Source organism: Epinephelus lanceolatus, chromosome 12 (assembly GCF_041903045.1).
Source record: "Epinephelus lanceolatus isolate andai-2023 chromosome 12, ASM4190304v1, whole genome shotgun sequence".
Classification (NCBI taxonomy): domain Eukaryota; kingdom Metazoa; phylum Chordata; class Actinopteri; order Perciformes; family Serranidae; genus Epinephelus; species Epinephelus lanceolatus.
Window position 1 is genome coordinate 17,203,081 of NC_135745.1, and position 18,475 is coordinate 17,221,555.

Here is an 18,475-nt window from a genome sequence, read left to right on the forward strand (position 1 = left end):
AGAAGAGGTCTAATCAAGCAAAAGCTTTGAAATCATGCACCTATGCAGGTGACGCACCAGTCATAAGGAAGAAACATAGTGAGCAGTATGGATAAACATCTCCCATCTCGATATACATGTAGTTTTATCAAACCATATGTATAAGAATACAGTTACTTTTCTGAAAATGACTTGAGAACCAGACAGGATTTTTTTCATGACTACAGCTAAAACAATTGTTAAATTACTCAATAAGTTGATTAACCAGAAATTATTTGGTGACAATTTTATCTATCGATGAATTATTAAAGTTGATTATTAAAAAAATACCTAAGGGAATACTTAAACCCTAATTAACCATCTGTTTATGAATTACTCACCCTCTGTTACATTGAATTTGTGAAGAACAGTTTTTCTCCAGTGCCTTAATGGTGAACGAAGAATCCAAAAATGGGTTAGAACAAAGTAGCGTTGTGCTGGAGGAAAATGCAGGTGCTTTTGAAGAAAAGGGTTAGCACATCGGAAGAAAAAATAGACTTCAGGCACTCATTAGGATCGCCATGGGGGCAAAACTGTTCAGTGTTTTAATGTAAGCAGCCATGTTTTATTTGATAAAGGCTTTTTAACTTCATTGAAGTACATTTGTTCCTGCTCCATGCATGAGTGCCTGAAGTTTATTTTTGTCTTCCCATGGGTTAGAACATTCTTGATGAACTGAACTAAAGGGAGGCTGCATGTAACAACAGCAAAACTATATCAAAACGTGTGTTTGCAAACTCTCACACAACTCGTGCAGTGTGACATAAGTGACATTTATCCAGTTGTGTGCTCAGTACTTCCCCAACACATGCATTTCTGTTAAAACCATGGACGGATTATTTAACAGGCCTACTGGGCACAGGCCCAGGGGCCCCAAAGTGTGAGGGACCCCCTCTGGCCTTCACCTGCAAAATGTCACTCAAATTAACACCTACTAATCAGAGGGTTTACCATGAAGCAAGATTAGTGTCTAAGTGAGGTGTGTCAAGCCTAGATCCAGAGTTTTCTACAAAGGTCGCACTCCCTTAGCCTGGCTAGATCTCCATGGTAACTTATGCTACAGAACTTACCTACAAGGTAATATTAAACGTTTTTGCTTGTAATCAGCTAAAAAGCGTCCTTATTGTTCCAGTAAAGAGCACCACACTCTATTCAATATATGAGCGATACAGACTGTCAGCTGAGGGAATACATTATAAATGCACTTTATCCAACTTGTTGAGCCATAACCATAAAAATAGGATGACAGTCATTCTGTTTCTGTGGCCGTATTGTTACATATATGCCCCCAAATGAAGTCGTGCAGTTACAGTAGTGCTTAGTGTATGCATCACGTCGCATTCTTTTATACAGGTACCTACACTCCATCACTGATGCAGAAAATCTGAGTTAGAACATTGTTTTATTTTATTTGCAAGGTTGTTGCTCTCACTGAACTACTGAATATGTGTGTGTTCTCTGGTCCATCTGTCCATGCTGGCTCTTTAAGAAGCCATCTTTAAAATCACAGGTAGCATTATACATTAACAGTTCACTATATATATCAATCTGGAAGATGTTTATATGCATATGAAATGTCATATAATTCCTTCAAACCATCATAACGTTTCCACTTTATGCACCTCATTTGCCAAAATCTGTTTTACACGGCTGTTTTTTTTTTTTGTTTTTTTTTTTACAGCTGATAAAACACTGACTAGAAAATTGATTAGTTTATTGGTATTCATCACAGAAAACAGCCTATTCAATCAGTAGAATTTCATTTCATTTTGGGTATAGCATGTAAATCTGCTGCATCAAGTTTAAATTTTATTAGCTAAATTACATATTCACCTGTGAGTTTGCACGATTAGTCATATTAATGCAAGCACTCCTCTCTTGGCTTAACTGAAGCAACAGCATTGCTTTTTGTGTAATGCTTTTTTGGTCATGTAATATTGGTCAATGGCGTAAGAAGCAATTTTAAGATCAGTGAAATGACTCGTTGACCACGTCATTTCACTCGTTTTATGGGAGAACACACAAAGGTCGAGAAAGAAAGCAAGCAAACAAACAAGTTGTCCCAAGTTGTAGCCCCGTTATCCCCAAGGCTTTAGGGTTCATCGAACCAGCTCAGGCAAAGACAGCCTGGCTCTGGTGAACTTGCTTTGTGGTACAGTCCTTGGGAAGAGATTCCAAGAGACACCAAAAGGCCACAGAGTGATGCAAAATAAGTACAAAAACAACCTGAAATGCACAAAATGACCACAAAGAGACACAAAGTCTGTGTGTCTTGCTCCTGTGTAGGAGAGGAGGTGGGGCCTTTTGTGTATCTGTGCCCAGAGGACTCATTGTTTCATAATCCGCCCATGGCTAAGAGTTCACTATTTAAAACACTTCCCCAGGCACGACAGGTAACACGCCTGCACTTTTTGTTGTGATGTGTTTTAAATAGTAAGTAAGTTAAAATGCATGTGTTCGGGAAGTACTGATCATACAAATGAAGTTTGGATTATACTACGAGTTGTGTGAGAGTTTGTAAACGGATGTTTTGATGGGGTTTTGCTGTTGCTAAATGTAGACACCCTTCAGTTCAATTCAGCTGGAATTTTTGCCTTTTGAATTCTTCGTTCACTGGAGAGGAACACCAGAAGAACTAAATTTTCTTCACAAATTGAACTTAACACATGATGAGTATGGATATACAAATTGGGATTGAAGAATTCCTTTTAGGTTCTTTAAACCAATATCTCTTTAAATTAGATATATTAGGCTGTTGAACAGCAAGACAAATGAAACAAAAAAGCTGTTTGAAGATGTCACCTTGGGCTCTGGAAAATTGTGAGAGGCACAATTCACAACTTCTCAGTTTTTTGAAAGTGTAATCAAACTTGACATTGAAATTATTTTTAGTCGCAGCCCTTTTTGTTAGGAATCCAGTCATTTAAGCACCTGACAAATCACAAAATTCACAAAAAATACTCATCACATTGATGCACAAATCATGTAAGATTTTCAAATATTGCTGCTCACGTACAATAAACATTTCATACTGTTCAGCCCAAAAGATAATGTAAAGAGACAACCAGAAGATGATTTAAGACAAGTCTGTATCTCAGTATCAGGAAAATGTCCCCAATATTTTACTACTTTTTTTTATTTGACATGACATTTGCAAACACACATTTGTGTCTCAATCACATTCATTTCTTTTCGTTACCACGACTTTGTTTCTTTCCAGGTTTTGAAAAGTCGACAGCGTAGAGCCTCCCATGATATTTAGTGTTTCATCCTCACAGAGTGACATGGCTTTAGGTGACTGGTTTACCTCTAACATTGATTATCAACCTGCAGCTCCAACCACCACTCTCTTTCTTAAGATTCTGATTTATTATGTACAGCTCATCAGAAATGTTTCAACAATTTGGCAAAAACCCTCACAAACATTTGGCACAGAAAGTCAGCAATAAATATATTCACATATGCATCATAAAAACAACGAGGAACCTGGATGGATGATCGGACGTCAACAACGGAAACAAACGGTGTTCAGGGTGAGATGATGAGTGTGTTTACATCAGATCACAGTTAACATCAGAGTGGAGAGACATAAAGCAACATCTGACTTTACCACCTTAAATCAGACCAGGGACAGTTTCTATTTACATATGTACTCTTTGTTTGATTTGTCTTACTTAATGCCACGTGTGTGTACTTGCTAACACTCCTGCCGGTCAAAGGAAACTGTTGTAAAGTCAGTGATGGTTACTTCTCTTTGCTGTGATAGAAAAGCTTCACATTTGTGCTCCACCCATCTGGCACTCCCAGGGAAGGTAAACAAACACCAGAGATTATTTGTAACAACAATTTGGCCCCACGTATGCTCTGTCATCACAGGCAATAAAAAGTGATAAACTTTGAGTCCTTGTCAGACATCTAAAACATATATTCGTGTCCTTCACAGTGCCGTGAAACATTTGGACAAACAAATCGAAGTTTTCACGAACAGACTTTTTGGACCTGTTCAGAAGAGGAACGTCACATCTGCAAATCCTCACATCAAGTATTTACCAAGTCCGGTGTACTCTACTCTCATGGCTCTGTCCTGGTGCACTGTGGGTAACGTAGTTCACAGAGACTTGTGCTTCCCCAGCAGGCAGAGGCTGAGGCACTGCAGCAGGCCTTTCATCCACAGACAGTGAGCCAGGAACAGCAGCAGCATGCAGGCGCCAGCTGAACAGTACACGCCGATCACCGTGCTCTCCTCCGGCAGGAAACACTTGGACAAAGCGTAATTGCCGGGTGACACCGACGCCTGAGATGGGGGAGGAGGGGGGAGACAAGGAGGATAATGGGTTAGAGGTGACAGACACTGCTAATGATGGCAAAGGTGTCTGCTTTTGGGCCCCTCAGCCACCAGGGGGCCTCCAAACACTAAAAATCAGAGCTCCTATTTGTTTCCTCACTGGATATTTTTCTGCTAATTTGACTATTTAAAGATACAATCCCTATTTTTTCATTGTCCCAATGAATTTGACAATTTAATGGTGCTGTTTGAAATTTTGTTGTAATAACACAGTTTTTTGGGACACTAGAATATATTTTCAAAAAGGAAATCTTGCCACAAGATCCATTTCACAGCTGTTCAAAGAGCATTCCATTAAATCACATTATTTTTATTTATTGTCGATAGTCATATTGCACCAGAGTGTTTAAGGGATGATGGTTATTTGGAGGCCAACAAAGAAATTAACATCGCCCTGGTTCCCTTAACAAAAAGCCCATGGGATTTTTCCTTTGTATTTAGGATTATTGCCGAAAATAAGCTCTGTGGCGACCGTTTATGATACTTACATATTTTGTCAAGAAAGATACTGTTTAGAAATGAACACCACTTTTATGATTTTTGGAGCCTAAATACGATCACCATAAATAAAAAGGTAACATTAGGCTATGAACAAACTACACTACGGTCGCATGACTTCAACATAACCACAACAACAATGCTGTAAAGCCATGTTCCTCATGAGGACATTCTGTAGTCTCATTTAGCCACTCGTTAGTAACCACCTTTTTTAAGACACATAAAAGTTCACAAATGGGGTATTAACTGACATATTCTATGTCGTAGAACAAAACGAGAAAGTCTCTTCAAGCTTGTGTTCATTATTTCAGGCATCTAACCCAAAACCTGTTGACTTTATGCCAAGGGAACCGTGGGTGCTAAAATGCTAACTCATTTCCAGGCACTCATTCCTGCACCACTTTATATGGGCGAGTAGGGCTGAAACGGTTCCTCGAGGACCTTGAATAATTTGATTACTAAAAAGCCTCGAGGCTTTGTTAAATCCAGTACACAATATACAGTGCATATACTCTTAAGTCGCAGAGTCTTGTAATTGAATGAAAACACGCAGTATTTCTTATCCGATTACTCGATTAATTGCCAGAATAATCGACAGAATACTCAGTTTACTAAAATAATCGATAGCTGCAGCACTATGGACGAGTAGTACTTAAAGGGACAGTTCACCCCAAAATCAAAAATACATATATTTCCTCTTACCTGTAGTGCTATTTATCAATCTAGATTGTTTTGGTGTGAGTTGCAGAGTGTTGGAGATATCGACCATAGAGATGTCTGCCTTCTTTAGAATAAAATGGAACTAGATGGCTCAGCTTGTGGTGCTCAAAACGCATCATGCCTGTGACCATATCATGCGCAGAAGGAAGCGTGCGTCCACTGTGAGCTCACCTAGCACCACTGACCAAGCAAACGTTACAGCTCAGCTGAGGAGGACGCCATTAATGTTTACATCTCACGCTGTCTCGAGCACTCTCATTCATGAGTAGATGCACACTTCCTTCTGCGCCATGCAGGTGTAGTTTGGTAGAGAGAAAGTAGTTCCTACATGAAACTGGTCACAACAAGGTCTGTGGGATATCTTGAGTAACCAGGTCATGATTTCTGGAAAGAGACATTGCTGTTGAGATTTTAAAATGAGGGGTGCTTTGAGCACCACAAACCAAGTGCCATCTAGTTCCATCATATTCAAGAGGAAGCAGACGTCTCTACACTGATGTGAATTTTTGATTTTGGGATGAAGTGTCCCTTTACAACAGCTGCCAGCTGCACAAGGAAACAAAGCGATAAGAGAAATGAGAATGAAACAAAACAGTACAGTTGCAGCCGGACACTACAAAAGGAGATTCTGGTGATAATTCTCATCACTGTGGGAAGACCCTCTTTAACACCACACTGTTACATTATAGCTGCTTTATAAATTCACACTATAGAAGTGTTATTTTTCTTCCCAAAGAATGAACCCACCCACACACACACAATCATTCACCATCATTTGTTTACATCATCTCCTCACACAGCCAAACTCTCCAGATGTTTTTACTCACCAGGATGAAGCTGGGGTTGTTTCTGTTCCTCCAGCTGAAGGACGGCACGCTGATTTCTGGGTACTTGTTGTCATGGAGAACCTCACATCCGCTGTGGGTGTGTCCACTCAGGATCAGGCGGGGCTTAAACCACTGCAGCAGCTGAGGAGAGAAAACCCACATCTACCTCAAAGACTGGTTGTTGCTGCTCGCTTACATCATCAGTTTCATCATCATCATCATCTGCTGCTTCCGTACGGGACTATTTCTGACAGCAGACTGTTGTACTGTATTTTAATTGGATGAAACCGCTTCAGAGGAGATCCGAGAGAGACCCAGCAGAGGCGGTGTGATGAGACTGCAGAGTACTCACCCTCTGTGAGGCCTCCTTAGACAACACGTCATATTTCTCTCTGAACAGCAGGTGTCGCTCTTCAGGCGGTGCAGCATCCAGTCCTGTGCAGCCGGCATCACTCACTCTGTACAGAGGATAGTGCTGGAAGACAGGGAGAACATGACTATTATCTTCTCTTCAGATTATTTTTCCTGTTAAATTATGTTTTGAAAATTTGCAGGAGTTTATGTGTTGCAAAGATCCTGGTGTAGTTTAGTCCATGTGTTGTACTATTATAACAAACATGCAGCCATGAAACTGCATGAAAACTTGCTGCTACAACAATTTAATCATAAATTAGTTGATCAACTGTGTCTCATAAGTTGTTGCATGTACTACTACTGGGCTGCAAACCTCCACAAACTGATATACTGGGTCTGCGATTTGCCAGAGGGAGAAGCACCAATCTGGGTGCATATGGAGCAACACTCAAGCAACCGAGTATCATTGCGTTCGCTGGTGTGTGCCCCAATACCCTTGAGTAAACGCTACTTCACTAACAACCCAGTTATCCGCGGTTTGCTCAGGATATGGTCACAGTTCAGAATCCACTTTAACAGTAGAGAAGCCCTCCCCACAGCCCCCATTGTGTCAAACCCTATGTTCCCTCCGTCCCTTATAGACTCTTCATTTCAGCTCTGGGAATGTCCCAGGTTGGCTAAATTCTGGACAGATGTATTCCAAACCGTCTCATTTATATGTGGCAAAGACATCAATCCTAACCCTTTAACATCCATCTTTGGTGTGGTGCTGGATGAGGCACAGCTATCGGCAAGTCAGGCAGAGATTGTAGCTTTTTACACATTATTGGCTAGACGACTGATTCTTTCAAGTTGGAAAAAGGCAGCACCACCGTCACATAAACGCTGAGTGGAGACGATTATGGCACACCTCACACTTGAATACCTCAAGTACACCATTCGAGGCTCCTCTCGAAATTTCTATAAAGTCTGGCAACCATTTTTATCTTATTTTGAACAGGAATTTCTCTATGTGGGTACAGGCAATCCTGGCACCTGATTTTATCTTAATTTTATTTTAATTATATTTTGAATCTATTTATTTATACTTTCTTCTCTTTTTTTTTAATTTATTTATTTATTTACTTTACATTATTTATTTATTTAATATGTTGATCAACTAGTATATGGTCCAATATGAGCACAATTGTGAGCACAGTTGGTATGTGTATTTGGTACGATGTGAGTATGTAGGCTTTGTGCGCACTGTTTCTGTGCTGCTTCTTGTTTGAATGTTTTAAATATGTGAAAATTCAATAAAAATATTTGAATAATAATAAGTTGTTGCAGCAATTTTAAGGTTGCTACAATTTGCTAAACAGATTTGGTGCAAAGTTTAAGCATTTTTACCATTCGAGAATCTCTCCAAAATACAACATTCAGACACCAAGACCTTGAGGAATACCATGGAAAGATTGATACTGTGATCTGGTATCAAAAACTTTTCATATCTCTGTAAGTATTGTAGTATCTGTAAGCACTTCTATTATGGAAATTGCTGGGAAACCCCTATATTGTCAGTACACCTATGAAAGCCTTACGTTCTCTGAATTCCCAAGGTCTCTGGTTTGTGGTTGTAAATGTTTAATGATGTTCTGATGATCCTAGCGGTCACTATAGGTCATTTTATAAAGTAAATGAACTGCATTTACATAGCACTGTTCTAGTATTAATGACCACTCAAAACGATTTACACTACTGGCACCATTCTCCCCATTCACACACATTCATGAACTGGTAGCCGAAGCCTGCCACCTGTTCATCACATAATCATTTACACACACTCCCACTCTGATGGTAGTATGTATGTATGTCTCCCAAGGATACTTCAACATGTAGACTGCAGTGGCCAGGGACTGAACCACTAACCTTCCAATTGGTAGCTGAAGCCTCTTTCTCCTTAGCTACACTTGATAGTGAGTTGAAGTTTCGAAAAAATAGTGTCGCTACAGTGAAATGGCTACTATGTGGGCTTACATGATCACACATGAATACAGTTAGGGGCCTTGAATCAGTAAGAGTCTCAGCTTTCCAGTCAATTTCATGCAATCTAAGAGTGTTTAAGGACCCCAGTATGCAAAAATACTCAAATACACCATTTTTAGGATAGGCAGACCACATGGTTTTTGCCCAAAATAATATGGGACTAGTATAGCAGTCATGTCTGTTGAAGGGAGACTCGTTGGAGCCCACTGAATCCATTTTCATTCAGATATCTTGATGTGAGAGGTCAAGGCACCCCTGTGAAAATAGCCATATCACTTTTTCCCTTATCAAAATTTGGAATTACTGTGGAGCATTATTTAGCTCCCTTCCCGACAAGCTAGCATGACAGGGTTGGTACTAATGGATGCCTTCTGGGGTCGTCTAGTCTCTTTGGTACCACTTCCTTCTGCTAAAGAAATTAGCACACCAAAGCCTCTTAAAGACTTAGGACAAAATCTGCCAGATGATGGTACAGTTAAACCCCCAAGAAAATGATGTGAAGCAGAGTTCAGCTGCAAATATTCACATCTGAGAAACAGGAATCAGCTTGTGTTTTACTGAATTTTGACTTGATAAATGACAATAAATCAGTTGCTTAAATTGTCTTTGCTTAATTTTCTGTCGGTTGAATAATTATTTAATGGATGAGTATGGAAATGTTTGAGTCTGTTTTAACATGATATTCACATGCTTGTGTGTGCTGAAACAGTTACTGGTCACTGTAATCATTCCTCATGTCCATAATGGCTGTGAAGAGATCCCTGCTTATCTGAATGATGGGAGAAAATCCACAGTCCTCAAAGATAATACCAGGCTTCAGCAGTGTGAATCTAATTTAGCAGGTATTTTCTCAGCGGGAAATTCCCTCTTTCTGTGACCATCCCTTATCTGAAGGAAACAGTCTGGGAAAAACAGGGATTTCGATCTTAAAAGTCAGTAACTTTGAAAGACAGGAGTCTCTTCAAGGCCAGCATGGATGGGAGGAAAAATCACAAGACAGACTTGTCCTCTAATCAACTAATGGTTTCAGCACTAATTCTTTCCCTGACCAGAGCATCTGATGAGGAGCGACTGTATCCTTGTTGGCGTTTATGTTTTCAGACATAAAAACAGAGCACATGCAGAGTACACCTGCAGTTTACCTGTAACATGATGGGGGGTGTGGGAGGATAGAGCTGCGAGCCCTCACAGCTGTCCGCTGCTCCGCTGCCGGACTGAGAATTCTGCAGAAAAGACGACATAAAGAATTAATCGGCCGTCTTGTCCACGAGCTCACAGTGCGTCCTCAGACATCAGTCATCATTTTTATTTCATATCTCTCCACTCCTTCTGTCTCAAAATTTGTGGGAAGATGGAGAAGCAGACACTTTTAATTTGCCTCTACAAACTCTGCATGTATAAAAAAGGCAAAACACCTGCTCCAGGTACAACCGAGCTTTGGATGTAAGTTGTGGATGTGTTTTTTTCCTTCCTCCTCGCTTGACTTGAGTCTTTCACACTCCAGCAGCAGAGTGTGTTCAAGGTGCTGACAGCGTGAAAGTGTGCAACTTCCAGAAAAATTTTCCTCCTACCTGAAGAGAACAGTTGAGGTCTCTGGAGAGTTTGATCAGCTCCTTCTCCACTGACTGGCAGATGGGACACCCGTCGCCATGCAGGGCCACGCTATTCACCAGAAGAAAACTGAAGGCAGAAAGACAGAAAAAAAGACTCAGTAAGTCTGGCATGAAGTACAGAGGAGCTGCAGTGAGGCTGTGGAGATACATCATATTATAAGGTTTTTGGGTGCTTTAAGAAAATTCTGTCGAATACCTTAACATAAATCTTGTGTGGAGGGAAAGCTGCGCTGACATCTTTGGGCTTAAAGGTCAACTGTTGAGCTTCTGAGCAGCCATGATAACAGCTCTGTGTGGTGTCTCTTGTACTTAAAGGAACAGTTCATCCTGAAATCAAAAATACATATTTCTCCTCTTACCTGTAGTGCTATTTATCAGTCTAGATTGTTTTGGTGTGAGTTCTCGAGTGTTGGAGATATCAGCTGTAGAGATGTCTGCCTTCTCTCCAATATAATGAAACTCGATGGCACTCAGCTTGTGGTGCTCAAAGTGCCAAAAACTTACATTTGAAAACCTCAACAGCAATGTCTCTTTCCTGAAATCATGACCTGGTTACTCAAGATAATCCACAGACCTTGTTGTGAGCAGTTTCATGTGGGAACTATTTTCTTTTTACTGAACTACACCCACCAACTATGTCACTGCACAGAAGGAAGTGAGCATCTACTCAGTTCAAGATGTACAGATCAATGGCGTCCTCTTTGGCTGATATGTAACAGAAGCTAGCTCAGTGGTGCTATGTCAGCCAGAGTGTGGATACCCGAGACAAGCTCGAAGGGACCCATTGGAACCTGATGGCGTTCAGATAATAAATCAGAAATTTTGCTCGGGTTCAGTTCAGGTTCGGCCCATTTGACATGCTGCTGTGTTGTGCTATGGACTATTCAAGTGCTGAAATTTGTTATTTACGTGACAACGTCTGAACGTAACACAGGCTCCGCTCCAATTGAGTGTGTGCGCTGTGCTGCCCTGCAGTGTGTGTGGTGTGTTTGACTGTGCGTAACAGCAGCCTTTAGCTGGTCATTTACACACTGTCCATGTGTGATCACAGTAAACAGACAAGCTGTAACCATGATAACAATTACTATGTCAGGTAACAAACTGTGTTGGGCTCGAGTTGGGTTCGGACTTAAAAATCAGAAAGTCTGTCAGGGTCAGGCCGGGCTCAGTTATAATTGTCTCGGACTGTCAGGTTTGGTCAGGAAAATGCGGCCCGAGCCGTGCTCTAATGTGAGCTACCAGAAGATGCACACTTCCCTCTGCGCAGTGATATGATTGGTGGGTGTAATTTGGTAGAAAGAAAATAGCTCCTGCATTAAACTGCTCACCACAACTTCTGTGAATTGTCTTGAGTAACTGGGTCTTGATTTCTAGAAAGAGACATTACTGTTGTGCTTTTCAAATGTACTATTTTGGCGCTTTGAGCACCACAAGCTGAGTGCCATCTAGTTCCATTATACTGGAGAGAAGGCAGACATCTTTACAGCTGATATCTCCAACATTTGGCAACTCACACCAAAACAATCTAGACTGATAAACAGTACTACAGGTAAGAGGAAAAATATGCATTTTTGATTTTGGGGTGACCTGCCCCTTTAAGACCACACCAAGCACTGACGTAACATTGTACGACATTTCAAAGCTACATCACTACTGCACCAACATAGTTATTTGTCCGCTTGCAGTTTAGTATGACTCACACCATAACAACCTTCAAAATGGTCTATTATTATTTTTGAAGTGCAGCTACAGGAGGCAAATTGTGTATTTGCTGGATTTTTAAAAAAAAAAAAAATAATAATCACAGGCAGTTATGGACAGTTATGTGAAAATACATATTGTTTTATCAATTTAATATTAACCATATTCATGATAAATGCAGTTTTATAATAAATTTTTGGTTAATATATATTTAATATAATATAATAATACCTTTCTGATTGGTTAAATTATATAATAAAAGCATATCGCCTGAAATTAGTAACTATTGTTGTTTCGAATGGCATTGGGCGAGAGGCAGGGTACACCTTAGACAGGTCTCCAGACTGTCACAGAGCTGACACATAGAGACAGACAACCATTCACACTCATATTCACATGTACAGGCAATTTAGAGTCACCAGTTAACCTGCATGTCTTTGGACTGTGGGAGGAAGCTGGAGAAAACCCACGCTGACATGGGGAGAACATACAAACTCCACACACCCCGGGCTTCAGCAAACAAGGACAAACTTTAAAGACTTTCAGAACTCTGCAACAAACAAAAAATGCACAATTTTTGCAGCGTTTGCTGTTCTTCAGCACACAGTATGAAAACAGCAACGCAATTTTGTCATTTGTGCCTGTTTGCAGATATTGGTGGAACAGTTTTACGCCTGTTGTGTGTTTAAAAAGCTTTTTTTTGGCACAAACTGACTCAAGGGGATTAAACCTGTGACCTTCCAGCCTGCTGAGTAACAGTCCCGCAGGGGTCATCATGTATGTTGTATGTTGCATCCTCCCATCACTCACTTGACTCCCTTTTTGGTGACGATGCGGGTGGAGGAAGCGTTGAAGACCTTCTCAAAGCGCTGCAGCTTGAACCAGTCCATCCTGCAGGGAGACACAACACGCTCGTCACACAGCACAGAAAAAAAAAGAGAAACCCTGCTGCTCAGTCTGTCACGTCTGTCATACACTGTTACATAAGAGCTGTGCCATCTCACTTCCTCCTGCACGCGCCCAATCAAAGCACATACGAGCAGCTGTGTGTCTGCATAATCCCACATTTCTGAATCACAGGCATCAAATACTTTACTGCAGGATGATTTCGTGCATCTCATTTTGTTTTCTCTCATCGCTCCTTCCCCTGAGATATTAAGAACAAGAGTTTCAAACAAAAAAGAGCGCTGCATTCACGGGGGTGGACACAATAAATTCAACATCTCTGCAATATAATGCAATGCAATACAGGCTCGGTAAATTACCATAAAGTTGAATCAAGACCTGTTTGACACAAGTGTTGCATTTTATTGTACAGGTGCTTTTTCTTACAGATTTGTTTTTGTGACCCAAGAGGGCTGACTGTAATAAAGCCTTTTGTTTCTGCTTTGTTGACAGTATAAAAAAAAAGATATCGACATCCTACTTCAGACAATACCTCAGTGTCCTCACAGGTATCTATGGCCCTGAACACTTTTTACAGTGTCCCACCCTTGTACCGTATATCTCAGTGTAATTCATCCTATTTGGCTTATAATCAAATGTTTCCTCAAAGGTTATGTGATGTGGACAAAGTCTTGCCTAGCTAAATAACTGTTTTCAGATATTTCTGTAGCTGTGGCAGTGAATGACAAGACTAAAAATCATCATGTGGTAACTAGTAAAATCAAAGTTCAGATTTTATTGTGACTCTTTCCTTGAACCCTGCACACCTTAATCAGAGGCAACCTGAACCTGATTGGGCAGCACACAAGACTGAAGGTTGAACAATAAAACAATAATGCTGTAAAGCCTGTTCTCACTCGTAATGGAAACCGATGTCGTGATTTCCAACCAGCACAACCAGTTCTGTGTCAGTGGAGTGCCTGAACATCCTGTGGAAGCGGCGCACGTCGTCCTCCCAGTGCTGCAGAGACAGAGACAGGGAACAACACAAACACACACACAGCTGAAGCAGGTTTCAGTGGTGCCTTTAATAAGACAAAACTCCCCTGGGAAGCTCATGAGAGTTAATGGGATCTCTGAGGGTCACCCCGCAGCCCCCATGGGTGGCTGAGACGGGCGGCTTTGATTCAGACTCCAGATTCAATTTTACACCTGCAGGGGCCGAGGATGCACACGGGAGGCCTTTAATTACGCCAGTGCTGTGGGTTTATATAATGTTTTTCCTACTGATGTGTCTCTAAATGACTCCATGATGCTACTTTTAATTAGCTCTGAAACAATAAATCAACTGAGAAAAGATTAATTGACAGTAACTCTGCTAATTGATTCATCTTTGAAGTCACTTACCAGGTAAAACTGCAGAACACTTGCTGGTTTATGGTTCTAAAACATGCAGATTTGCTTATTTTTTATGTTTTATATCATTTTAAATTTGGATTTTGGACAAAACAGGCAAATTTGAAGATGTCACATTGGGGGTTAATCACTGTTATGTTACTTGCCACTTTTTTTCCAACATTTATATATTAAAGAATTTGTCAAGAAAGAATAAGTTTTTAGTTGCAGCTCAGTTTTTAGTAGGCCTATTATCTCTCTTTCTGCAAAGTCAAAGCTTTGAATTCTCCAACAGGACGCCTGAAACCATTCGTTTTTATGAAGCATTTTAAGCAAAAATACTGAATATTTGTGAGGATTTGCAAGTTTTTCTGTGTTTGATATAATCATAACTAAAATATCTTTGTGTTTAGGGCAATATTTCAGACAAAAGAGCAATTAAAACATGTCATTTTGAAGTCTGGGAATGTGTGCCATTCATTTTTCTCCATTGTATTACATGTAAACCACGCAATTGATTGATCAATCAAGGCAGTAACTGCCAGACTAATCAACAATAAAGATAAATGTTAGTAGGAAGCCCTACTTCAGACAAAACAAGCAGCCTCAGGATGTTGTCTTGGGGGCTGGTAACTTTTTAAAAAGCACTTAAAACTGTTTTTTGACATGCAAACCAATCACTCAAGAAAATAATTGACAGACTGATACATAATGTTAAAAAACATCTCTGCAGCAGCCCTACTTTCAGCATTTCTCTGTCTACAAATTGAAAGATTTGAGTCATCCCTCTCTTTAAAACATCTAGAATACAAATTACAGGTGAGATGCAAACCAAGTGTGAAAATGAGGAAGCTGACGGGGGAACATAGTGGATTAGTGGAAATTTTACAGTCTGCAAGCTCTGTTTCCTGTTTTTAATGAGGCTTTCCTCTGTGCTGCACTTGCTCAACACTTACTCTTTCTTCTATCTGACTTGATGGATCCCATTTGACAATCCAGTAATGGATGTGTGAAAATTCCCAGGGGATGTTTCTTCTTTTTTTGGTCTGCTAAAGCAGGATGGATGTAGCATGGAGGGCTGAGAGGAGGGTGCAGGCTGCAGCTGCTGCTGCTGTTGTGTGTTTTCTTAAAAAAATAAGCTGCAGCCTTTCAGGCCTGGATTGTACAAGATGATGATGATGATGGTGATGATGATGATGATGATGATGATGACCGGTGAGTACCGGCCTCTGCTCTGCATCCTCTTACTGTTTTCTACCACCACCACCACCACCATCATCACAAGCACTATGCAGACAAAGCAAGAAGGAGAATAAAGGGAGCTCTACGTTACCTTCTGCGAGCTCCACTTGCCTTCGTCGAAGATATCCCCGAGAATAAAGACTATTTCGGGCCTGAGCAGCCACAGAGCGGTCTGGAAAGCCCTCTCCATCTGCCATTCCCTGTGCGTTTGGAGACAACAAGTAAGCGTTATTTGTTGTTTTTGTTTACACTCCTGCAGAAGCCGGAGCACAGACGGATAGATGGAGGAGCAGTGATGGATTGCCTTTATGACAAAGATGACATTACCTCCTCAGCTTGTCGAACCAGTGTCCCCCGACGGCTCCGAGGAGGTGGGTGTCCGACAGCACCATAGCGCGGACTGTTGAGTCCATCGGCCGGCCGTCGATGCCCTCTTCGCCCCGTGCATGGCTGATCTTCGGCCAGGCGCACTTGAGGATGGTCGGGAAGTAAATGAGATACTCGCAGAAGAAGAAAGCGCCGCCGACCAGGAGAATCAGCAGCGCCGCAACCATCCATCTGGCGCTAAACCTCGGCATTTCTTTGTTATTCGGCGTTTGGGATGCCCTGAACTGGCGCACTGGCGGTGATGGAGCGGTCCATGAGGCATCTTCTCTTCCAGACCCGACTGTTTAGGTCTCCAGCCGTGTGATGCTCATGGCAAGTTGCTCTGAGGCTGCGCCGGGTACACAATGAAAAAGCTCCGTCAGGTCCCGGGGATTCAAAATATGGGAGGAAAAGTTAAAAATGTCCTCTGGTGCTGGAGAGACAGGCGAGAGGAGCAGCAGCCTGCCGCTGTTTCGCAACCAAATCTCATGCAGCTCTAATAGTCAAGCTGGAAATGACACTTCCGGTGACCCTTTCAAAATGAAACACAATCCTTTACATTAAAAATCATCAAATGATGCTTTTTTTTTGGTTTTCATATTTCATATATTTTTTTATTAAAGTTTTCAAAAAAGAAAAACAAACACAAAAGAAAAAGAAGAAATAAAACACCAGGGTTGGGCAGCGCCACACAGTATAGGCTACATCAGTGTGCAGAACAAAAAGTAGACATGACCCTGAGGCGATTACAGTAATACCCTTTATGATACATCAGCCCTCCACCCATCCTCCTCATATTCCCATTTTTTTCTTTCTTTAAATATTTCTAGGGTACAATGGATTTAATATGCAGAGTAACAACATCCACGGAGACAGGTTTTACTTTTTTCTTTTTTGATTTTGATATCAAGGGCTGAACTAAAACACATTGAGAGCAGATGTTGTTTGGGTGTTATGAAAATGAGACAAAAGGGTCCCAGGTCTTATACATTTTTCTCTCTGAATCACTGCCAGAGAAGTGCAGCATCTCTCATTTTTATTAATGCTTTTTGAACAGTGGTGAAAGAAGTACTCAGATCTTACTTAAGATTGAGAAATACCATGTGGAAATACTCTTTTACAAGTTAAAGTCCTGCATTCAGAATCAAAATTCAAAGTTAGGGTACTTAACCTAGCTACTTATTGTACAGAATAGCCCATTTCAGAATAATATATATACTAGGCCTATACATCAATGGATTATAGCTAATGGCTGATGCATTAACATGTAAGCATCACTATACTGCAGCAAGTGAAGGTGGAGCTGATTTTAACTGTACTGTTGGCTACCTTAGTCCAGAATGATATGCCTCCATAATGATTCAGTAGGTTATTTACATCTTGTATTAGTGATCAGACTCTGCAAAGTAGCTAATGCTGTCAAATAAATGTGGTGAAGTAAAAATTATTCCAAACTGTAGTGGAGAAACTAGCATAAAATGGAAATAGTCAAGTAAATGCAAGGCAAGTTTATTTTTATGGCACATTTCAGGAACAAGGCAATCAAAAGTGCCCTACATAAAACATCTAAAGCATTAAGACAAGGTGCAAAAGAAACACATTATAAAGGGACATTTAAAAATAATGCATTAAAGAACTAGACAATAGCAAATAAAAAGTTAAGATAAAAGTTAAATAAAAGTAACAGTGCAATTAAAATCAATACAAATATTTGAATAATAGAAGTTACAGTGCAGTGTAAAAAATGAATAAATATTTGATTGAATAAAACTGCAAACAGAAAAATCTTTAGTGAAGTACAAGTATTTCAAAATGGCATTTAAGTGTAGTACTTAGTTATCTACCATTCCTGGTTCTGAGTAATGGCCTACTTTAACATAGTATATTTACTGGCAAAAGTTAGTGATGCTTGTGGCCAACTTTGATTGAGTATTTCTATTTCTACACTAAATTTCAAGGGAAACATACGTTTTACTACACTACATTTATTTGACAACTGTAGCTACTTACTTTGCACGTTCACACACAATATTTGAGTTATTAAAATAAAATTTTAATCAAAAAAATAATTTTAAATGAAAACAAATTGCCTACTCACAAAAACTGCTTGTGTTTAATAAAAATAAATTTTAAAAAAAGTAAGAAATTTCTCTCAGCCTAGAAATCTGACAAAAATAAAACATTACTTTACATTAATGTAAATCTTTTTTAAACGGATCTTTCACTTTTTTTCGTTTAACTCACAAAGTGCCACCTTTTAAAAATCAATGTGGCAAATGTAACTCTACCTAAACGCAACATCGGCCAACTTCCGGTATTTTCCTTGCTCACTCCCGCGAGCTTTACAGTGTCTGTGGAGCGGTGGAGGGATGGTTGACATGACAGAGATTAAAAACACTTGAATTAAAAGTTATTAAAAAGCCATCTGTAAACTATAAATCATAAAAACTATTGATAAATCTGATCAGTGATAAGAAAAGCTGGCA

The 18,475-nt window shown here is 40.2% G+C and overlaps 1 protein-coding gene across 1 annotated transcript; it reads right to left on the reverse strand.

The window, feature by feature from the left end:
- Positions 1-3,138: 3,138 nt before the first annotated feature.
- On the reverse strand, positions 3,139-16,503 carry mppe1 (metallophosphoesterase 1). The gene is made up of 9 exons (XM_033651339.2): positions 15,951-16,503; positions 15,715-15,823; positions 13,904-14,007; positions 12,912-12,992; positions 10,359-10,467; positions 9,930-10,010; positions 6,761-6,883; positions 6,409-6,549; positions 3,139-4,312 (listed from the first exon to the last, which is right to left on the reverse strand). Exons 1-9 carry the CDS (start codon positions 16,199-16,201, stop codon positions 4,127-4,129), a joined length of 1,185 nt encoding a protein of 394 aa, XP_033507230.1. The 5' UTR covers positions 16,202-16,503; the 3' UTR covers positions 3,139-4,126.
- Positions 16,504-18,475: the final 1,972 nt, after the last annotated feature.

Coding starts and splice junctions, on each gene's coding strand:
- mppe1 (XM_033651339.2), bottom strand. CDS start 16,201: ATGCCGAGGTTTAGCGCCAGATGGATGGTTGCGGCGCTGCTGATTCTC. Junction 10,468..12,911: donor GTCACCAAAAAGGGAGTCAA/GTGAGTGATGGG, acceptor TTCTGCCTTCAG/TTTTCTTCTGGTGAATAGCG. Junction 10,011..10,358: donor ACCTCAACTGTTCTCTTCAG/GTAGGAGGAAAA, acceptor TCTTTTCTGCAG/AATTCTCAGTCCGGCAGCGG.